General features: G+C 41.3%; 2 protein-coding genes across 5 annotated transcripts; one reads left to right on the top strand and one right to left on the bottom strand.

Annotated features, from left to right (window-relative positions):
• The first annotated feature begins 443 nt into the window (after positions 1 to 443).
• LOC132323764 (granulocyte-macrophage colony-stimulating factor receptor subunit alpha-like) lies at positions 444 to 16874 on the top strand. 4 transcript variants are annotated; one of them, XM_059839380.1, is made up of 12 exons: positions 444 to 600; positions 5089 to 5206; positions 5381 to 5514; positions 6554 to 6674; positions 7958 to 8087; positions 8179 to 8354; positions 9212 to 9351; positions 11010 to 11042; positions 11921 to 12050; positions 12654 to 12747; positions 13380 to 13461; positions 16242 to 16874. In XM_059839380.1, the coding sequence occupies exons 1-12, from the start codon at positions 577 to 579 to the stop codon at positions 16302 to 16304; spliced, it is 1245 nt and encodes a 414-aa protein (XP_059695363.1). In that variant the 5' UTR covers positions 444 to 576; the 3' UTR covers positions 16305 to 16874. The 4 variants fall into 4 exon arrangements, with proteins under 4 accessions (XP_059695363.1, XP_059695361.1, XP_059695365.1 ...); XM_059839378.1 differs by having other exon boundaries at positions 5378 to 5514; XM_059839382.1 differs by having other exon boundaries at positions 450 to 600; positions 5109 to 5206.
• Positions 16875 to 18854: 1980 nt separating this feature from the next.
• SLC25A6 (solute carrier family 25 member 6) lies at positions 18855 to 22629 on the bottom strand. Its single transcript, XM_059839383.1, has 4 exons — positions 22446 to 22629; positions 20775 to 21261; positions 19938 to 20078; positions 18855 to 19524 (listed from the first exon to the last, which is right to left on the bottom strand). The coding sequence occupies exons 1-4, from the start codon at positions 22554 to 22556 to the stop codon at positions 19367 to 19369; spliced, it is 897 nt and encodes a 298-aa protein (XP_059695366.1). The 5' UTR covers positions 22557 to 22629; the 3' UTR covers positions 18855 to 19366.
• Between the last annotated feature and the right edge of the window lie 1320 nt (positions 22630 to 23949).

Below are 23949 nucleotides of genomic sequence, written 5' to 3'. Positions count from 1 at the left end.
TCCTTGGCATTTCTTTGCCTGCAAATATGCAAGGCAGAACTTTCTTAGCTGTTTGTATATACCTGCTGAGAACTGATCTTCCTCAAAGGAGAACCTGGGCTCATGCAGGGGCCATAACCAACACAGACAGGCAGTCACTTTAAACATGGACTAGTCACACAACACCGCTGTTATTTCCAGAACATATTATTTATGAAAATCTGTTTATTTACAGAGGTGGTATTTCTATGAGCATGCTGATATGTTGTGACCCTGCTGAGTATTTCTGTATTTTTGGGTAATGTGTTTGCATTTTGTGGCTATTAGTGCTTAGTCCATCTGACATAACAGGAAGGAAGGGTTAGTTGCATGATCTCTTCACGTGAAATTGTTAACATCTGCCAATCAGGAAACTTAAGGAAGCTCAAGAATAGTAAGGGAAATGATAAAGTAAGCAGCTTTCTAACTTGCAGCATTTGTTACTTAATATTGTCACGCAGTAAAACGAAGCTAACTGGCAGAGCAAAACATTTCCAGATTTCTGCATGTGACAACAACTACACGTTAAAACGTCCTTGTTAAAATCAAACAAGATAAATGAAGAGAGTTTTTCAAGAGGAGGTATGTCTCTTTATGTTCTGTGTTGATTTTTTTTTTTTTGTGCCACAGAAGACTTTTTGCAGGATACAAATATTTTCCAGGGATTAAGTTAGGTACAGTCCTATTTGCATATGTACAAAATATGAATTAGTGTCCTTTGAGTTTAAGAAATTCTGTAGACTATTTTGAGGATTCTTTTGCCTATTTGATTAAAAGTAGAAATGAGTAAATACAAAATTTCTAAAGATTTCTGCAAGATCCAAGGAAGACTGTGAAATGTCTGTGATATCTATTGCACTATTTGACATTTATTTTCTGACATCTATTTTTCAGTAATTGAAAGAAATGCTATTTTTTGTACCCTTTCTATAAATTAACTAGAAATATGTATATTTCTATTTCTTGGGGAGGGAAAAAAAGTTGATCACAAAATCATGGGATGGTTGAGGCTGGAAGGCACTTCTGGAAATTGTCCTATCCCAAGCCTTCCTTAGAGCAGGGTCAGCTACAGCAGGTTGCTCAGGGCTTTGTCCTGTCAGTATCTCTAACACTGGAGACCTCAAAGCTTTCCTGGAAACTCTGTTCAAGTAGTTGACTACCTCACAGTAAAAGATGTTATCTTGTGTTTAAATTGAATTTCCATTATTTCATTTTTTGCCCGTTGCTTCTTGCCCAGTCAGTTGTCACCACTGAGCAGAGCTTGGCTCTTTCTCATTCCCCACAGCTGGGTATTTGTACACATGAACAACATCCTGCTGAGCCTTCATCTCTCCAGGATGAACAACCCCAGATTTCTCAGCCTCTTCTCATGTCTCAGAGCCCTTTTACTGGACTCCCTCCAGCAGCTCCATATCTTTTTTCTGCTGGGGATCCCAGAACAAGGCAGGGCACTCCAGGACCAGCTCCCCTGACCTGCTGGCAGCACTGCCTCGTGCAGCCCAGGGTGCCTTTGGTCTTCTGTTCTGCAAGAGCACACCACTGGCCCGTGGTCAGCCTGTGCTCTTCGCAAAATGCTTTCCAATGGATCTCAGCCTCTGCTGGTGCCAGGGGGTATTCCTCCCCAAGTAGAGGACTCAGCACCTTTCTTTGCTGAATTCCAAAAGATTCTGGTCATCTCATTTCTCCAACTTCTCCAGGTCCCTCTGAAGCAAAAACAGTCACATAGCACCCACTTCTCCCAGTTTTGTATCATCCACAGGAATCAGAATAGTTTAGTTAGTTTATCAGAATAGATCGGAATACTGATCTAAAAACTGAAATAGTTGTATTTAGGCAGCAATTTGATAATATTTCATTGTTTAGCATGCATTGTAAGGTTTCCATTCCTATTTCAATGCTTCCAGGAAGGCTTCGCCAGTGTATGATAGTCTCCACATCTCAGCAATGTATAAGTATCAGTTTATCCTCCCATTACCCTATGAGAAAAACACAAAGCTTAATTTCTGGAAGCATGTCATGGGCAGGAGACAATGATTTTTTATTTTTTCTTCCCAATTTTCTCAGAGAGACTGAAGAAAATAAGTCACTGGTCTCAGGTGACATTTTCTGGTACCATCCTGCACTCACAGCCTAAGAGCAAAGACAATAGACTAGGAGGGTAAGAACTGATAGTGCTTAAGTCAGTATTCAGTGCATGCTTTCTGTAAAACCACTGCAGGCTACCTGAGAGTTTTCTGCTTCTGACACATTGATAAGGAGGATAGACTGGGCTGATAACAAACTGTCCTGGAGAGAGCTAGGGAGTGAGCTAAGAGCTGAGGTGTCTGGAAAACAGATGGTTGAGTACCTCTGGGGCTCTCCCGTGTGTAGCAGGGTAGACACACCCTTCTGAGTCTGGCCAGGGGGGAAAAAGGAAAGAAGAAAGGCAGAAAAAAAATCATCCAGTTTGGGCATTTTCATCCCAATAAATTCTATTTTGATGAAATATGAGGAAATACTGCTTACAGCAGAATATGTATGGTTCTTCTGGTCTGATCCTCCAAATAACACTCACAATCATTTTGACATGGGTGCTCTTTCTGGCACCTTCAATACTGAGGTGAGTTCAGACCAGAGAGAGCTTTACCACACCTGTCTGAAGAAGGCCAGTCTGGGAGAGAGTGGAGGTCCTGGAGGCAGAAAATTCCTGAAAATATGATGTTGGAGCCACTTGTTTGGCCACTGTACAGAAGGTCTGGATTGCTCAGCTGGATGGCTCAGGGCTCATCACAGCTCCTACACTGCCCATCCTGCCTGCAGGCAGAGAAAAAACAGAGAGCCTGGCTATGTGTTGGGGCATTCAGCTGGAATGGTCATTTCTTATGAGGAAAGGGATTGCTTACAGGCCCTGCTATTCCCACTGCTTGTCCAATGAAATGTACAGAGTGTGGAGACAATGAAGCCAGCCAACACTTCTCTAAGCAGACCGGGCTGTGGATGATTGCTATGGCAGTGTGCCACACGGGCATTTCCATGAGAAAGCATGAAGGGTACTTGCAATATGGGGTTGCAGTCATGTGTAGGAAACCTGAGGGAGATAGTGAAAGAACAGGACTAATCAGAACAGAGAGAGGGAGATCTAAAGAAAAATAAAGGAAAATAAAGAAACAAAGAAAATAAAGAGAGTAGACAGTTGCCAAAGAATAGGAAAACAAATGCCTACACTGAACATGAGGAAAGTTAGAGGAAAGTGTTGAGTGACTGAACAAAAGGGCCAAAACAGAGAAAATGTGATTAAGAGGCTAACCAGAAGGACAAAATGTCTCAAGGTTCTCATGTATATTACTGGGGTGGTCCCTGAGAGCATGGGAAAGTGGAAATAACCATTGAGACAATATCTCAGAGAGAATTCAATGTCCAGTCCTCCACACTGTTTGCACTTGAGATTCTTCGGTATCGCTTCCCAGCAGCCTTGGCCACATCCTTACTGTAGCAGGATGATTTACAAATATGATTGCTGCAAGAGATAAGCAGGTTACAGTGAAGGGTCTGTCTCTGTTGAAACCTCAGTTTGGTGTACTGGCCCAGCTTGAATCCTGGGGACCGTGATGGAAATGTCACACCAAGCCAATTTCCAGGAAATGTGACACGCCTTCTGAAAATATTCAAGATTACAGAATGACTTACTTGGAACCTCAGGGTGGTTTTTTGTTTTCATCTCAAGTGGACTCAGTTTGAAATCAGCATTCTGAGACAACAATAAAAATTAATATAGAAGGGCTGACTAGTAACAAAATATTACCACCTTGCTCTTTTTCCTGAGTTTGTAAGAATTTATTTCAGTTTAAGAATTATCCTTAGTACTACCTGTAATCCAGAAAATTGCTACTATGAAGTTGCACTGCTAGGCAATGATAAAGCAAATGAAAATTTAACCACAGTTGCTTGTAGGGAAAAAAAATCTGGGAATAGAGAAATCTTTTCCAAAGAGTTTTAACCTCCTTGGAGAAAACGAAAATTGTACATAAGATGAGCAATGTTTGTCAAGAGCTGATGCCAATGTTTGACTAGCTTTGCTCAGTCCTCCATACCACATGAAGGAATGTGGAGTTGACCTTTGCAGGTGCTCACGCTTCCTTTGTAATTTAAATTGCCTACAATGATCTGGAACACCTGACTCCTTGGTTTCTGACACTGAAGCAACATAAAATTGGAAGTAGACTATTCTGTGTGGATGGAAACCTCTAAGACCAGTGGGAGTCATGTAGTTTGAAAAGTGGAGACTCATTTGTGACAAGAATAAATACTGTGGTGCCCTGATCTTGGTTGGCCAGCAGCTGCCCACCAAGCTGCTTTCTCACCCCCCCACACTTCCTTATTTTCTACTTCCCCTCTGCAGACAATATCCAGCCATTCCCTGGGACAGGGGGCTGCAGTACACATCACAGTTGCTTTGGACGCCAAATGTCTGGACAAGAAATGCCTCACCCCATCCCAATCCTTCTACCTCCCAGGTTTTATTGCTGAACATGATGCCATATGATATGGGATATCCCTATCAGTTGGGGTCAGCTGTCCTAGCCATGTTCCCTCCCAGCCTCTGGCTCACCCTCATCCCTCTGGGCTCTGCAGAGTTGGTGGGATGGGGTTGGAGAGACAACACCAATGCTGTGCCAGCACTGCTCAGCAACAGCCAAAACACTAGTGTGTTGTCAACACCATTCTAGCTGCTAATGCAAAGCACAGCATTGTGATATTCATGGGATCAGAAAGCGAGAAAACCTGACTTTCTGATGAAGATATGTGGAAAAAAGTAATTCTCAGTCATGGTGTCTGCACTGAATACAGTGAGTGTATTTATCATCATAAGAGTCCATGGCCCCTTTATCTCAAACTACTTTGTTATAGGCAGTATCATGGCTATTCAGTTAGTTCAAAGAAGAAGTGCCAGAAGCACATCCTCTGTTTGGTTTTTCTAAAGAATATTTTTAAAAAATTAAGTTTTGCAAAACCAAAATACACTTCATCATGATTTTCCTTTTTTTTTTTTTTTTTTTTTTTTTTTTAATATTCCCCTCTTTCTTTCTGAAGGTTTCATTATCTCTTTCCAGAGAAGGAAATATGTTTGATACTCTTGGACTCATTTGTATGATTTCGTGGTATATGATGCTATTTCATCCCTTGCATGCTGATATCCAGTGTATGGAGTGTAAGTATGTTTTTACAGATATAATCTGAGAAACAAGATTTAACTCTTCATTTATCAGAGATACTTGCAATGAAACTCGCAATTGCTATCCTAAGCCTGACAGATACCATCCTCTGTATTCAACGAAAGCAATAGCATGTCCTTACTGAACTTATGCTGCAACACTTTCAGCAGACAGACAGGAATCACCTATTACAAATGTGAATGCAGACTGGAGAAAAATGGAACTCTCCTGGGAGAGCAGCAGGAATTTCTCTGAGTACAAATGTATCATCATGGACAGAGGCATGGAATATATAGACACAGAGGTAAACTTCCTATTCATTGAGATAAATATTCATATCTTCTATCAATTTCATTTGGAAAATTTTGGAAACTTGCTATTCATTGAGATAAATAATCGTATATTTTATCAATTTCATTTGGAAAATTTTTCATTTTGGAGAAAATGAATGTTGCAGATAACATCTGACATGTGGCTGTTTGCAGTCTACAGCTTGATCTCTTAGGGGCTGAGGAAAGCCATCAGCAATGCCAGGGGGCATTTACTGTGAGATGAGCACCCAATGCATGCTAAAGAATTGAAATTCTGACACCAAAGTAGAAAGAAAGTGAAGCCTGAACTGCAGCTATGTTGAATCATGAATAGGGATGTAGCTGCTGAAAAAAGGGGGCTGTAAGATTAAGTGAAACTTCTAGAGACTTTGAAGAGACATAGCAAGAGACCCCCCACAAAAAAAATCCCAGAAACACTGCCATGGATTATGGTTATCTTAAATTCTTCACTTGTTTCCCAGTAAACAGGATCATGGCTGTAGCACAGGCTTTGTTATAAACCCACATTATCAAAAGAGGAAAAGAGGAAGATCAACAGATATAGAGATGGCTTATTTAGCCTAGCAAAGCAGGTGCCTTAGTAATATATAGAACAAAATACATCACATCTTTATTGAAGATTGTGTCTATATCACCACAGACACTTTTTAAACCCAGGGCAGGTCAGATAAGGACTTTTGTTTTGCTTAATTCTTTGATTAAATTCCTTTGTGGCTCCCCTATGTATTTGCCATCTTCTGTTTTGCCACTGGGCTACTATTAGTCTCCTAAAATAGTTGCACACTAGTGTAGCATCCAACTCCTGAGCTGCAAAGCTTTTTGTGTAGTTATGGTTTTGATTCCTTAGTTCCATTCTATAACACCCTTGAGTGCTAAAGGAGAGAGCTTGTTTTTGAACCAAAAACATGCAAATACATGGAATTACAGTTCTGAGTTGCACTTCCATAGCCATCCTCACCTAACATCAGAAAAGCAAAAACAGAGAAATAAAATGCCATGTTCCCTTTACAGGTGGATAGTCCACTATGCAGCTTTCCAGTGGAACTATACATGCCTCTGCACAAAGGGGTAACCTTTATCATTGAAGTGCCAAACACAAACATCTCAAAACAATGCAGCTTTCTCCCTGGAGGTAATGTATGTGGTCTGGCTAAAGTTTTATGCATTTGCAATCTTTTAAAGGTAAACACTGCCTTAGAAAACAGTTACTTACATAGTAGGTAACTGCTATATTTTCTATTAAAAGCTTTTTTTTTTCAGATCTGTTAAAATTATTTGCTCTGTTATAAAGGTCTCCATCCTTCTGCAAGAGATGTAACAAATGTACCCATAAATGCATTGTTCTCTTTTATACTAAGGCTCCAAAATGCTAATAAATTACAGTGGTTTAAGGGTGGTTTCAAATAACTCTTCTGGCTGTTACAAATTAAGATGCTAGTACTTATTTATTGAATGCCTTTCTACTGGGCTGTTGATGAGTTTGTTGTGGCCCATTTTCCCCTTCCTTCTTATGTCAGAGTTCTCCATTAAAATTCCCCAGCCATCAGTGCTGCAGCATCTGTGTGTAACTGGGGTATTTAAAACATGACAGAGGTGATGGATTAGCAGCTTTCTCGTGTCTGAGCAGAGAAAATGCTCACTGCTGTTCTCTTCCTTTAGATTTGCCAGCAGAAACCCTCAAAATATAAGCCAGAACACCCAAAACTTCGGTGTGTCTCCCCTGCTGGCGCTACCTTCCAAGCGTGCAGCTTCCCCAGAGGATTCCCCTGTTCTTCCACAATGTTGACATCTTTAATGGGTACTGGAGAGGGATGGAGTCAATAGCACAGGAAGCCTCCACACTTTCACTGAACTTAGGACATACCACAGAAAGAAGCAGAAAAGTGGTTGCAGGAGAAGAGAGGAAGAGGCTAAGCAAGCCTGCACAGCCCAGCCATGAGGAACCTCCAAAAGAAACGAGGTTCCTGTTTCAATGTCCTCCAGAAAACCAAAAGAACAAGTCACTGTCACCAACATAAAAGTGGAAACATCTAAGGAGGAGCCTGCTTGACTGGAGAGCAGGAAAAATTCAACCTTCCTTCTAAAAGTCTCAGCTTTTTAAGTCTTCTGTGTAAACATGTCAGGAGTAGTTTCCCGTGCATTAATTGCAAAAGGAGAAATACTTCTCTTTGTAGCAACATGGATGGTATTAAAAGGCAATGTGCCTTCCTTGTGGAATGCTTCACTGACAGGTTTCACAGTTCAGAGGCAGTTAAAGTGGAGTGAGAGTAGAGTTTTCTCTCAGTTGTCGTTCCTAACCCAAGCAATAACTAGCTGGGCTTGCAGGTATCTTACATAGCTAAGTGTGTGCCATGATCCTCCAGCTTGGAGGAGTCACGTGATTTTTCCTCATCATGGATATTCCTGTGTTTGCAGGCATGAAGGGGTCGGCCATTGAAAACTTCTCCTGTGTGATTTATAACATCTTCCTCATGAACTGCACTTGGCAGGCAGGAAGGGATGCTCCAGCAGACACACAGTATTTTCTCTATTGGCAGAATTCAATGTAAGTAGGTCTGCTTGAGACAGGGAAGCCTGAATTCTCATTCAACACATCACAGTGCCCATGTTTAACTAAAATACTTTGCTGTATGCAGAGATGAAGAGGAGATGGAATGTGAGCTTTACATTAAAGATGAAAATTGCAGAAATGTGGGATGCATCTTCCAAAATGTGAGCATAGGGATGGAAAAGGCTTATTTCCTGGTGAATGGGTCTAGCAAAGACTCCCTGATCCAGTTCTATGATGAGTACATTGACCTGTATAAAATTGGTAAGTAATTTAACATTTTAATTTATTACTATTTTATAAAATAAGGAAGTGGGGAATTTTTCTTGAAAAGCATATTAAAACAAAGTCTGTAGCTGTTGCAGGATCCTGCACTGCAGGGCACACTTTGCTTCCAACAGATGACAGAATACAGCTCCAAAACTTGACTAAAAAAAGCAGAGGCAGCCTGAAAAAACTGCTGAGACAAGAGGTGTGGACATAGTCATGGATTCCAAGTAATGAAACACAATGGTTAGATTTTCAAGGCCACCTTTCCTAAGGGCTTATTTTACCATCCCTTAATTTCACACCTCTCTGAGAGCCACAAGAGCTACATGTCCTAAAACCAGAGTGAGGTTCAGCTTCCAAATTTAGGATGGCGTTAGTTAACTATGTGGGTACCTCTGTGAGTTAGGCATTTAAGCCCCAAGAGAAATCAGGTTACACTGAGTTAATTATACTATAGGCACTCTAATTCAGATGTCTTGAATGCATTGTGAATAATACCTCACACACAAAAACTTCCTTCCTTTTTCCTATGGAAACTTGCATTGTCAATGTGAGGTTGGAAAACAGATGTAGAAGAAAATGGCACTCTGCTGATTGCACTAGTGAATTGCACAAAATCATAACTTTTCTTCATATGAACTTCATTTACTTCAGATGTCCAAAAACTGCAGTTATACATCCTCAAGTTTTGGTTAGGTATTTTACTGCTGTTTAGCAGATAACTCCAGTTAGCACCAGCAGCCCACAGTTGTACATCAGCTGCCTCACCTTCACATGCATTTTGCTGTGAAGGCATGAATTGTAGCTGTTTACTGATCATGCCTATATTAATTATTCCATTTTTTCTCCAGAAATACTCACTGCTCCATTAAATGTCACTGCCCATTGTACCAGAGATATTATGGGTTGCATAATTACGTGGCATCCACCCCTTACAAGTCATGTGGAAAACACAAAATGTTTTCAGTATGAAATTAGCATACAAAATAAGGTAAAAATTTCTTGGTTTGTGTTTGGTACCATACCTATGCTCGTACATATCTATAATATGTACATTTCTGACTTCCTTACTTGTTAATTTTTGTCTCATAAGCTGTAGTGTCCTCCTGCTACAGTTTTCCTGGTCTCATATCCCAGCTGTCATGAACTTTTGTAGCTCAGAGTCTTACCATGGTAGCAACTGCTCAGACACAAGACCATTACAGGAAAGATCAGCTAAGGGTTAAACATAAATATACAACTGCAATAAAGCAACACAGCCTTAAATCTCATTTGTTTATTAAAAAAAAGACCAACAGCTTGCAGGCTGTTTGGATTATCCGCATTAATAGCATCTACCTTGGTACCTATTGGTACAAGGAGCAATTGCAGCAATGCTGCTTTCCAGCTGGTTGGTAGAATTTGACAGTAAGATCTTGTGTGAAGTGCTTATGAATTTTTACATAAATATACAGATCACAATATAGCAATATTGTCAAAACATTTATTTGAAAGAAATACATGTTAACTGTTGTTTCCTGTGCCACAATCAGAATGGGTGGGGTTCAGTGTAGATTTCTACATTTGGGTAGGAAATTCTTCTCCTAGACTGAGACACCTTAATGTAGGTGTCTGCACAGGAGCACGAAGATCTCCTAAGGGTCAGTGCACATCAGGGCTCCCTGCTGTGGAGCAGTAGGTGCCTCACAGCCCCTGAGGTGCTGAAGGTACCAGCAGTACTGACATGGAGATGGCAGCTAGAACTCACACCTTCCAGGAGAGACCAACAGAGGTAAGACAGCTAAAGCAGCACTAAACACCTAAGGTTTAGGCAACTCGTTTGCACCCTGCTCATTCCCAGCACAGGCTGATGACTTCCATCATGTCCTGAGCCGAAAGCACTCAGCTGACAATGAGTGATGGGGAATGCTAGTCTGCTTTCCAGTCAAAGACACGCTGTGGGTGTGTTTTCTGTAATGAGACATTCCTTCCAGTTATACCTTTCTGACTTTTCCCTAAAGCTGGCTATCCCGATATTACATGTGATAGATGTTTCCAAGACCTCAGCTTTTCAATGCTTTCTGAGATCATTGCTGTTGAATTTGTTGACTCATTTTTGAACCTATCCTTTTCTTAAAAATTTTCAGGTTCTTGGATCCAGGTCAATGTTTGATTGCAGTTAATTAAATTTTGATTGTATGGGATGTGTAAGCAACTCTTCACAGAAAGCCCCTGAGCAAGGATAAGTCTAACAGAGACTTTGACTGGAAGGAGAGAAAATTCGCTATTCACATCAATTTTCACAAACTATTGTGAAATCACAGCTTCCAGATCTGCTGTGTTTGTAGGATGATATGTTTGCTTGTGTAATTTTGATATGGATGAGAATGCATAGTGTGTATAAAAATACCCTTAGTGGCAAATAATATAGCTTCTCACATCTACTGATAAATAATTAATGTTTCCTTCCTTTTCTAAAAAGAAATGTAGGAAGACAAAACTCTGAATAAAATGCTGTTATTCTGGGACATTACTGGAGAATAATATCTGATTGATTTTTCAGTTTAAAATAATTTATGATCTTCAAAAGCAAGAAAATGAGAACAATATCGAGAAATATCTAATTGATAAAAAAAATAATAAAAATGAAGATTTGTCTTTGTTTTGCAGGATGAGCCCAAAGAAGAGAAAAAGCTTCCTCGTGTAAGTATTCTTGTCACATACAAATTTGTGCTTTTGCCTCCTTAAGCATATAAATACCATTACAGAAAATACTTACAGAACTACAGGTTTTGTATCAATGTAGCAATAGGAATTCATAAAAATATGTTCCTTTGATATCTTTAAATGTAAACCTAATATATCCATTTTGGATGGGGTAGGCAAAATTTTCCATGCATTTCACAAAACTTCTTACATTCCATCTATTGCACAAATAGATTTTGTTCCTGACAGATGTGATTACTAAAAATCTGAAACACTCTTTCTCATTGGAATAATATCACTGATAGCTCAGGACATCTAGGCAAAGGGAGTACAACAATCTTCTAAACCTGTGGAATTTTATAAATTGAATAAATACTATCAGTCTTCCCTTGACAATGAGTGGTCTTCTAAGCCTTGGAAGGGCTAGACAGATTCCAGACTTTGTATAAAGTAGCATGAGGCCAAATATTACATATCTGTTAATGTATTGTCTCAAGAACAATAAATCTTTTTAGCGATGACCTACACCATCCACGCTTTTTTAATCCCCATGAAGGTTGCAAAGGGAGTTTACAGGGTACTTCTCCAATTTCTGCTTTGTGTCTTTCAGATTTCTTTAGGGTCCACAAACAAGGACACAAAAAACCCCCAAAACATGTCCATAAAGCATAACAAAAGAAATCAAAGACAAAATATACTTTAAAAAAATTTTAACCTTCAAAAACCAGATAGTTTTGCTGGCAGGATAATACATACCTAATAAAAAATCATAGAAATATATTTTTTTTTAGAAACTGTACCAGGAAATTTACCCACGAACTTTGTTAATATTTGCCTATGAGGTGAAATGCAGAGTCTGATCACTCTCCTTTTAGGTAAGGAATGACAGATATGAATTCCAAAATTACAATGAGAAAAAAAGATACACTCTGAAAATCAGAGCACGTGGGAAAAACTGTCTCGTAAGCTCAAATTGGGGGGAATGGAGTGAACCCATTGAGTTTGGTAAGACTATGATTTTTTTTTTTCCAGTATTACTTTGTTTGCTTCCCTTTCTTCCTCACAGTTACAGAAATTAATAAAATATTAATTTTTACCCAATTGCATGGAAGGAACTGGGGGAATTTTATTAACACGGAGGAGTAGCTCCAATACTCTGGCAGGAGAGCCTTTGATTAGCTGGGATTGTGAAGGCAGCAGCTACTCAGATGCCAGAGCTACAGAAACAGACTGAGACAGACAAAGACACCCTTATCTTTGGTCTGCTGTGATGAGGCTGCCTCTCTGTTCTCTTAGGTTTTTACATAAATATCATCCCCTTCCTTCTGCATCTTTCTTTTCACTATTTTGCTCTATTAATTGTAGTGTAAGTCTGTTTACTCTTCTATTTTTCCAGAAGTTAAAAAAAATTCTCTAAATTTTAAATATTTGAAAAGGTTTATTATGTATCTAGTCTATCTGCATTTTGGGACAAAATTCTATAATGAAGTCAAGTTGAAGTCCTTTAGAACATTAAAAAATGTAGTGAAATTCACATTCCTTACATCATACAGTCACAAACGCAGCTTTTTACCATGCTAAAATATTTCTCTCTCTTGGCTGTTTCAGGTCAAGGGAAAGATTACTTTATTTTTGTGATTTTATTTCTGATTGCACTTGGAACAATCACAATCACACTTCTCCTGTATTGTCTTTTCAAAAGGTAAATCTTTTTTCTCTAGACACTACTGACAGAGTATGATCTGTATGAAACACATTCCTACAACAGCCTACTTTCCTACCTGCAAATTAAAATAATCTCATTAACAATGTCATGAACTATTACCACCAGGATTGCTGTTGGGGGACCCTTTGGCATGCAAAATCACTACGTGGAAAAGGGGGAAAGGATGTTAAAGTCATTAAGTGATTGATTCTACCAGATCCTACAAAAGCTTTTTTGTTCTTATTTTTAAGTATTTAACATCTAGGTAGGTTTGAAGCCATTAGCTGTATACAGTACAGACAAGAGAGAATCCAAATTAGCATATTCTTATTTTGAGAAAACTTCTCAGTGGTGAAAGTTATGTCACATGATTTATTCAAAGTAATTTATTAATAACTTATTTACTATGATTCTAATCACAAAAAACATCTTTATAACCCAAATGCTAAGTGTAATAATAGTTACCCACCAGTTACCCCACTGAAAATATTTTATTTCTCATTTAATTTGTACAGCAATAGATATTCAATCTTGAAAGTAAAAAATGTCCTTAAGTTACACCACAAAAAGTTTGTATAAGTTATATTAGCAGTATTTTCTTTCTCCACGATCCCATTTTCTACCCATAGGTACTGCAGTTTCAAGAACCTATTTCCTCCCATACCACAACCGAGAGACAAATTCAATGCATTAACTGATGAAGATATCCAGGTATGATTTCTTCTCAATTCAGTCAAATTTCTTAACTATAAACCACAGGCCAAAGACTGACTTCCAAAGAAGAACTGACTTCCAAAAATAAGTGTTAACTTTTGGTCCAAAACTAATTTCTGTCATGCAAGCTATTCTGCTTTGAAACCTTAAATGCTCTATGCCAACACTAAAACAAAAGTCTGTCCTGAAGGTATTTGCAGACATATTTAAAGACCAGAATTTACACTTTTACTGAGTATAAATTTACTGTTATTTCTGTGGGTACCAGCTTTGTAAGGCTGCTGTTCATACTTTAAAAAGAACCAAAGTGAGGATGCATTTTTCATTAGCATTTTCAAACATCAATGGTCATAATATAATGTGAATATATATTTCATAAGCCTGACCTATACCCATGTGAAAATCCTGTAACACTTAGTGCAAATCAACAGGGCTGGAAAGACTTAACAGTTAAACTTCCTCTTGCTTCAACACAGGATTTTCAATTTCAGTGTTTGGTGCAGATTGTATTTGACCAGTCAGTATACTGCAGCACCCCTGTGCAGCCTATTCTGCGTGTTTATTTAGCCTTACTTTTAAAAAGCCTTTTTAATAGCTTAATTTAATGCACCTTAATTTAATGCACCTAAAATCCATTACTTTTTACCCTTATTCCTTTCCTGTTTACAGTATCTTACACACTTGCACACTGTCAACAGCAAGTAACTCTTCTGTCTATCCGCACACATCACGACAACCAGGCTTCAAACCATTCATGCTTGTCAAATCCATCCCTTTGAGAAGTGGTTTGTAAGGTGACTGGATAGCGAGGGGATGCTTTCTGTCAGCTGGCTAAAGCAAAGACATACTTGAAGTCAGCAAATCAGGTTAGTCATTAACTGCCTAAAATTCAGTGAGCAACACCAAGCATTCCAACGAGGATTCCAAAAGTGACACATATATTTTCCTTCACTTGTTTACAAAGAATCCCCAAATCTCTTGACTACTAAAACTCTCCAGTTTTGCTAACTATATACCAGCTTGCTGTCCTGATTTATTTGTGTTTGGTCCTACCACCTTTGGCTTTCACAAAAAGTAGGTAGGAGTGTGGCTTAGGTAGGTTTCCTCATACACCTTAAGTCATAAATACCTGGTATCTCACTTCCTACCAGGCTGCCAGAGCTAAGGCTAAAGAGCAGCAGCAGTCCACAGTCCATCACATTAAATAATAATAGCTAGGAAAGTAACAAGCAGTTTTTGGAAAATTGCATACGGATTGCTTGCTTTTCCTGAACTTGAGTGGCTTCCAAATTCCTGTGCATATACACTACCAAACACACTCAAATCCACTCCACTACAACCCAGAGGCCTTTGTGGATGAGGTCTGCAAACTGTGGCACAGGCACATCCATGCAGGGAGTAATACAACAGCAGCAGCTGCCAGAGTGAAATGAAGCCCCCACATTACCTCACACTTGCCAACCACCGCTGTGAAGATAATTCATATGATTTTGACACGTTCAAACAGTTTGATGTACTCTTATAACCTAATCTTATTTTACCTCTTCTCTCCAAACTCAGTACCTTTAACACTGATTGAATGTTGTAATTCTTCAAAGTTATTAAAATAACACAGTACAAAACGTACATTTTCAAAAGCTTTCCTCCACTGAATACCTAACACTCTCCCTGACATCCAGTGCTAATGGATTTTTGAGCTGTTTTGAAACCTGAAACATCCTTTGCTAATCACACCTTTTTAAAGTTTGCATTTCCTCACTTTCCCTCTATTTACTCAACGACCTTTCACATTTTCTAACTCTTTTCTCCTATTACATAATACTTTTTCTGAGATAGCTGAAAAAGCTCATGATTAAAAAAACCTAACGTTCTGCACTGCATCCTTAAAACACTCACGTTAAAGAACTGCCGATTTCATTTGCTTTAAGATCCTACCAACCAAATCATTCAGTGCATCAGACAACTTGCACTCCTCTAATCCATTCTATTTTACTCATCTTACTACAGACCAATGATTTTCTAGTCATTCACCCCATATGCTTTCCTCGCCATTACCGAGTTTTATCACCTCTTGCTTGGAGTTAAATACATTCCAAGAACTTGCAAGGCACACTCTTTGTGCATTTTCCTTGGAGAGCAGAAAAGTAGCCCAAAACACCATGACCACAAAGCCCTGCAGTGCTTTACCCATTCTTCAGCTTTCCTAAAATAGAAGTTTCCAGAACACCCTGGTTTGATGTTCCACAACATACCCTCAGTATTACAGTAATTACAGTAGGCTTGCTTTTTTAACCTGTTTTCCTCACCAGTACTATCCCTCCTTTTATATTTTTTCAGTTATCTTCCCTCAAAACTTTAAATTCCAAGTGCTCTATGAGTACTACAATCTTACCTAGCAGCAGGCACTCCCCTAGAATTCCAGGTTAGCCAATGTAAAAATGTGTGATAGCAACAAAAATATTTTATCTACGTGCCTAGCCAATGCCCACATATGGAAAATTTAGCCAATACTGACTGAATAAATTCCTTCTATTGCCTCAGCTGAGGTTGTCCAGTGTCTAAATCAGCTTCTGTTCTTCCTCCTGCTGACAGCTAGTACTGCTCAGACATATCGAAACATTCCTTAACTGTCCTTAACACTGTTTTCTCCTGACTTGCAAGTGTTTATTAACTATTAAAAGACCAAGATGGGATGTCTTTGATACTGCTGAAACTAATGTTCAGAATGATACCAATTTGTAGCTTACTGCATGATACAAAATTTTCTTTGCCTTTAGACAGAATATTTAAGTCTACCAATAAAAAGTCATACTGAGAAAATAACTACAATTGAAGAATGATCCAACTTTCCAAAAACACACCCGATTCCCCAACATGAAAGAAAATTGTGGATCCTGCTGACAAGTACTTCAAACCAGCCTATAAAAGAATGTAATCACCTATAGAACTGTTTGTCCCTTTAAAATCCACTTAAAATGGAGCAGATGAAAAAAGGGAGAAAAATCACCAAAATTTGATCTTTTCCCTTTGTTCAAACCCACAATGCCTGGCAACTAAGCTTTTCTGCAAGCAGCTACTTTGAAGAAGTACTTAAACCTTGCTAAGAGGTTCTTCACAATGTGAGACAAACCTTCTTAACCAGAATACAGCTGTTACTTCTTGTCGTCATTGCTATGAAGCTTCTTTCCTCTCATTACAATGATTTCCTGTAGGCTGACAGCCTTGCTGTATAATGTCACAGCAATTTTATTGTAACTTTTATATGGCCAGTTATTTTCTGAAGCGCAAACCAGCTATTTAGAATGTGTTTAAATTTGGTCTTCCATCAGTACCACCACACTACCCCAATATGTGCAATTAACATTATGCAAGACAAGAACGGAAAATAAAATTATATTTGTCAAATATAATTATTAATACTGGTCTCAGTCAGCCATTTCATGAGCTCAGTATTGCAACTGTAAATAGATCTCTGCAACACCGTGATCCTGTGTGGTTTTAGTATGCACTTAAGTAACATAAATAGCATTGAAAGCCTTCAAGAAAATCCAACAGTTGTGGGAAATGAAATAAAATCTAATATTTAATAGTTAGATCTTAAATGTAAAAATTCCTCACAAATGTATTTGTTTTTCCCTTCAAAGGGTGCAAATGCTATTTTCAATGCCTTTTAAAATAATAATAGGTTTTAGATGCCAGTATTTTCTTTTACAAATGCTGGATGTTTTCCTGTTTATACAATTCAGAATTAATGAATTTCAGTGTTTCAATAAGACAGAGAACAAATGCTTTTTTTAAAAGTCTCATTTATTGTTTGCCTCTTACATCCCTAAACTGCATCACACACTGGAAATTGCTGCTGCATGACTAAGGGAAGCCATATATTAAAAAAAAAAAAACCAACCTGAACATCACAAATTAGTTCATGTTCAATGTACAGCATGGGGAAATTGTAGATTGACTTAAACTGTGTCCTGGTTTAGGGCAAATTTAGGAGGATTTGTTTCTTTTCCTGTTTCTTTTGGTTAAACCTTGTTCTGAAGGAGAGATTGGGTGTGAAAGTCCTGTCCCTGTCAGGGGCTGCTGAATCAACTACCACATTTGGTTTCTCACAAAGCTCAGGCTCTCTCACAGCAAGGTACCCCATCATTATCTCTACCCTTGCAAGGCACTGATACAGAAAGAAACCTGATTAATGTTTTTATAATAGACAAAATGTCTTCCCCTGCTCCCCCAGATAATTGACTTGCAGGGTTAACACCGTATGACCTGCCTGCACGAGAGGGAGCTGCTACTCCCACACAGGATGTAAGAACCACTTGCAGTAGGTACATGAAGTGTGCCAGTAGCCTATGTACAGGGTAGCTGTGTAATGTCCTTACATTCACATAAAGACGTTGAAAGCAGTGCTTGTGCAACAGTCAAAGGAAAAAGGTAAAGTACACTCAGGAGGAAGGCAATAACCAGCCAAAGCCAAGCAGGTAATTTAAATACTTCATCTTGAATAGCAATCTCAGAAGGCACACAGAAGAACTCAACACAGCTCAGTCAGCCTTCAATGAGTCATAGACACTTTTCTTTGTTTTCCTCAACTGGTCCCTCTAGGGTGTCTTTGCAGATTACAAAGTACAAAAGATTATATACATATGAAGAACGGCACATAGGTATTACATTATCTCAAAGAGCAGTTATGAGAAATTACTCATTGTGGTCTTCTGACCATCTCTAAACATCAATCAATTAATACTGAAGGCTGACCTATTCAGATCTATTATTTTACAGCTACATAGAAGCACACACATTCCCTCCCTCACAACCCTTCAACTTCACCTATTAGACTGCAACTCATTTCAGATTAAATTCAACCTTCCACAGAGCTACTGACCACTGCTACAGATGAGGCCAAACAGTGCCGGAATGGCACTATCGATATTTCCAACCAGCAGCAACAATACAATACATAGGTCACTCAGAAGTTGAAGGCATTTACTGGGTTCCTGGGTTTTTGCATGAATGGCATGCTTTCCATTCTGATTTGACAAAAAATCATTTATTTTAGGCTGTTTTACCAAGGGCAAGAACATTACTTTTTAAGTCCCTGGTACTTTGGGTTTTCCTAGCACTACAACTGAACCCCCACCCCAGAATTTTAAATCATAGAAGATGTTAATTTCTAAGAATCATGCAAAAAGCCACTTGCAGCAGCCCATCATACACTATCAGGCACAAAGAATGGGAGTGGTTTCTATTAGTATAACCCATGCTTTCCCACCCCTCCTCTTTAAAGATCTCACATTTAACAATTTTTTTAAAAAGCATATTTGTGTAAAGGTATCAGAGGACCCATTATCTGAAACAAGTTTTGAAATACAAGAGGCTTTTCCAAAGCATTTATGTAATAATTTCAACACAGACCGAGTAAGTATGTTTATTGTTTTACAGCAGAATGCCCCAATTTAAGAACAAAGTTGCTAGATGTTCAGCTGTGCAAAATGGTACATAGTGCTTCAGTACAAGTGGAAAAAAACATGATTTGTTAGCAAATGCTTTCAAATACAATTTTATGGTCCTATAAGATAGGACTTGAAACTGAAGACTGATCCACAGGCAAATGATAGTTTTTCTGCCTAAATTGGACCTAACAACTTTGGACCCAGAACCAACACCACTCATTCCTTACTGCTGTAAAGAAAAACTGTCACACTGAACTGCCAGATTCAGTGTTTTCATGCACATTACAGAGAAGTGGATCAGTACTCTATGTCAGTTTCTAGCCCCATCTAGAAGTATCATCTGGTTCCGATAAATAAGACTCACAGGAATTTCTTGAAGGTCAATGGTCCATAATGGTAGTTATTCTACATGATCTGCTCAACTTGATTTCCAATTCTATTTAGGCTGTTTAAATTACTTTCTTGAATTCATCATACAGCACAAGCACGAAAGCACCCCCCATGCCTCTAAGAACGTTAGACCATGCACCCTTGAAGAAGGCCTTTCCTCCTTCATCCCTTGCAATCTTCCGCCAGCAGTCAATTGTTCCAGAGTACATGATATCAGCTGCAAGAAAAGAGCAAAGAGTTATTCTTAATTCCTATTTCATCTCATGTAATTTTAAAAACTGTCCTGTTTCACGTAACTGCTTCGTGATGTCCCAAACCACAATTTAAAACTGAAACACAATACTTACGAAAAATATTATGCCTCCTTTTTAATATTGTTGTTTAATCTAACAATTCAAACAGACAGTCTATTTTTTTTTTTAATTTCATGTTCCATAATGAAAAATCTCTGCATAAATCCTGATAATCTCAGGTTGAGATTACTGCATTTCCTCATTAGAGTACAATATAATAAGCCAGATTTATGGAACAATGAACTGTTAACTCTGAGCACGGCTATTAGTAAAAAAGAACTCCATCTTGTTAATGCTGTTCTAACAGCAATGACAGCTCTGTGGATTTGCAGCCTACCTCCTTTGCGTCCTGACTGCATCATCATCCTACGCCTCACTGTATCGAAAGGATAGGAGACCACACCAGCCACAGCAGTCACTGTCTGGGCGATCATCCAGCTGATAACAATGTGAGTGTTTCTGGGATCTGGGAGCATGCCTGCAGTAAAACAAAAAAAAACAGCAATTAGCTTTTTACCTTGCATATTCTCCTCTGCTTAATTCCCTGCATGACAGCTATTGTACTAAATGAACTAGTATGAAATACTGTAGACCCATACTCTAAATAAAACTGCAGCAAAACACTTCAAACTTTAAACATACTGAAGCCATATTTCAAAGACTTTCTTCTCAGTAATCACAGTAGGTTACAATTTAAGCAAAAGCATTCTTTTTAAGACTGGCATGAGAAGACTTGCCTATTTGCTATGCTTTTAGTAAAGAAACATCACTAAATTAAGTTGCTGTCCCTCTGGATAACATTACACTACAAACTAGCATCAATGGTAATTTCTCCAAATGTGAAACGTAAAAATTGCTTTGCAAAAGCACTGTTCAATCCCATTTTGCTAAACACACTTGGACTGGGGTCCAGTGTAACTTCAGTATACACTGAACAGAAGAGAAATTATTCTAATTGTGTCTAGTCACCAACATACTCTCTTGGCCTTAGGAAAAACTGCTTGAAGTACAAAAGCAGTACTTGCAAGCAGGCTGCTGCCATTAACACATGCACAAGTTTTCCCTTGTATACAGCAGTGTTACAGATGTAGCACTGATATCCCCCTTCACATATCCAAAACCAGACAATAAAATTCTAAAAACAGGGGTTTTCAGATCCCCTCTGAAATATTACCTTTTGCTGTATCATAGATCCCAAAGTAGGCAGCTCTATAGATGATGATGCCTTGGACAGAGACATTGAACCCTTGGTACAAGCCACGGACACCATCAGACTTGGTGATTTTGACTAGACAGTCCCCAAGACCAGAGAATTCTCTGTCTGCACCAGCTTTTCCAACATCAGCAGCCAAACGGGTTCTTGCAAAATCCAAGGGGTAGACAAAGCAGAGGGAAGTGGCTCCAGCTGCACCACCAGATGCCAGGTTACCAGCAAAATACCTCCAGAACTGAGTGTGCTTGTCTACACCTCCCAAAAACACCTGCTTATACTTATCCTTGAAGGCAAAATTAAGAGCTTGAGTTGGGAAGTATCTGATGACATTTGCCAAGTTTCCTCGCCAGAAAGACAGCACTCCTTGTTCCTTTGGAATACGCACTACACAATCGATGATACCCTTGTACTGCTTATCAGCAGCAATCTGTTTACTGGCATGTTGCACCTGCAAATAAAACCACAAATATTGATCACTTACCCTGACAGGTCTATGCTGCAGCTGGGGTTAAACCTGCTTCTACTATAAAACAAAGCTGTTAATACCAAGTGGCAATCGTTGGTATTATAAAGAAAAAGACTTTAAATTGCTTTCAAGCTTTCTCGGAAATCAGGACTTGGCAAAACAAGAACAGAAAACTGTGAGCAATTCCTCCACAACTTCCTGAAAGGAGATAGCAGCAAGGTGGGGGCCAGCCATTTCTCCCAGGCAACTAGTGACAGGACAAGAGAACACAGCCTCAAGCTGTGCCAAGGAAGATTTAGGGGGAACTAGGGGAGGAATTTCTTCAGACAAAAAGTGATTAGACTTTGGAATGCACTGTCTAGGGACTCGTGAAGCAACGATCCTTAGAGGTATTTAAGACTGGACATGGCACTTAGTGCCACAGTCTACTTTAAATTAGACTACGTGGCATTAGGTTGGGCTTCATGATCTCTCTGAGGTCTTTGCCAAACTGATTCTGTGAGGTACAAGGGCAAGTGTAAGACAAATATAGCACGACAAATACATTGAGCATACGTAGAGGTGAGAGCCTTTACTGACAAAGACAGGCCTGCGGTGGAAATCTCCTGATAGAGCCGCGTTAGCCGACAAAGCTGCCAGCCAGAGGGACAGGGGCTGGGGGCGAGGGAGGAGCGGCCAGCCCCGCGGCCGGGGCCGGAGCCGCCGCGAAGGTCACTCGAGTCACCTTGGGGCGCCACCGGGTCACGCCGGGCCGCGCGCGCCGGCCGGGGCCCGACTCCGCCCCGCCCGCAGCCCAATCGCGGCCCGGGCGCGCATCACGTGAAGGCCGCCAAGATGGCGGCGGAGATCGGACGCCCTCCCCTCCCCGCCGTGCCCTCGGCGACGGGAGCGGGGGCGGCAGGAAGTGACACCAGCGGCGGCCGCCCCCCTCGGCCCGGCCCGGCCCGGCCCTCCCTCCACTCCCCGCCCCGCATGGCGGAACCGGCTTCGGCTCCCCGCCGCCGCTCACGTGACCTTCCCGCCAGCCGCCGCCTCGCTCGCGCCCTTTGTCCCGCGCTGGCCGCGGCCCCCGCCCCCGCCCGTCCCTCTGTCCTCGCTCGGCCCGGCGCCCGCCGGGGCAGAGAGGGGCGCTGCCCGCGCCACCCGTTCTCGTCCGCGCCGCTGACCTGCAGCAAGAGCTTGACCCGCTCGATGGGCGCCACCGCAGTCTTGCTGATGGCGGCGGCGACGCCGCCCGCCAGAAAGTCCTTGAGGAAGGAGATGGCCTGGTCCGCCATGTTCGCGCCGCGCCGGAGCCGCCGGGAGGAAAACGCTGCTGCCGCTCAAGCCGAAAGGGCGGGAGCGCCCCCGCGCATGGGCTTAATGCCGGGCCGTGCCGGCCACGCCCTCCCGCCCTATTGGCCAGCCCGCCACGGGGGCGAGGCTTGCGACGAAAGGGCCCCGCCCCCGCCCCGTCCCTCGCCCTCCGCCCCGCTGCGGCGCCACTGTCGCAGCGCCGCGTCAACCGGGCGGGCCGGCCGCCGCGCGCCCCGCCCCGGCCCCGCCACCGCCCCGGCCCGCGGGGTAGCGTGCGGGTCCGCCGCTGCTCACACCGTTGTCCCCACTACGGTCGCCTTCTCCAAGCACTCTCCGCGATCGCTTTATGCCTCTACCAGCAGCGCCCGTAGCAGCCTGCACAGCCCCCGTACCGCCCGGCACGCAGGATCTGCAGAGCGATCTGGACGGGCTGGATCGATGGTCGCCACTTGCATGAGGTTCAGCAAGACCAAATGCCAAATGCACTTGGGTGACGTCAACCCCGTGCAGCGCTACAGGCTGGTGGCAGACTGGCTGGAAAACTGCCCAGCGTAAAAGGGACAGGGGGTGCTGGTGACAGCATCGGAAAATGTGCCAGCGTGTGCCCAGGTGGCCAGGAAAGTCAATGACATCCTGGCTAAGAGGACCAAGGTAGTAATCCTGCTCCTGCACTCAGCACTGGTGAAGCCACTCCTCGAGTACTCTGCGCAGTTCTGAGCCCTTTAATCCAGGAAGGACACTGAGGTGTTGGAGCGGATCCAGATAAGGGCAATAGGGTGAAGGATCTGAAGCACAAGTCCCGTGAGAACCGACTGAGAGAGCGGGGGCTAGTTAGCCTGGGGAAAAGGAGGCTCAGGGGTGAGGCTGTAGCCAGGTGGGAGTTGGCCTCTTCTCCCAGGCAACCAGCAACAGGACAAGAGGAAACAATCTTAACATGCGCCAGGGTTAGGTTGAATGTTAGGAATTTTTTCACAGGAGTGGTGAGACATTGGAAGGGACTGTCAAGGGAAGTGGTGTAGTCAAAGTCCCTTGGTGTATCTAAGGAAAGAGTAGATGTGGCACTTGGTGCCATGATCTGCAGACCTGTTTTTGGGTCAGAGGTTGTATTTGATGATCTGAGATTTCTTTTCCTACATAACTGATTCTGTGATTCTGATTCTGTGAATGTGAGTGTGAGCTGTTGGAGCACTGGCTTTGGAGTGTGGGTCTGTGGGCCCAGGCAGCAATGAGCAGCACAAGCAAGTGAACTGGGAGGCTCTTTCTGCAGCAAGTGCTGGAAGCCAGTCTAGGAGGGAGACACAGCTTTCTGCATGGGATCCCCGTGGGGCAGCAGAAGCTGTCAGGGGACAGGTAGAAGGGAGCAGATTTCAGACA

This window comes from Haemorhous mexicanus, chromosome 2 (assembly GCF_027477595.1).
Source record: "Haemorhous mexicanus isolate bHaeMex1 chromosome 2, bHaeMex1.pri, whole genome shotgun sequence".
Lineage (NCBI taxonomy): Eukaryota > Metazoa > Chordata > Aves > Passeriformes > Fringillidae > Haemorhous > Haemorhous mexicanus.
The sequence above is the reverse complement of the archived record's forward strand: the minus strand, read 5'-3'. Positions and strand labels throughout refer to the sequence as shown.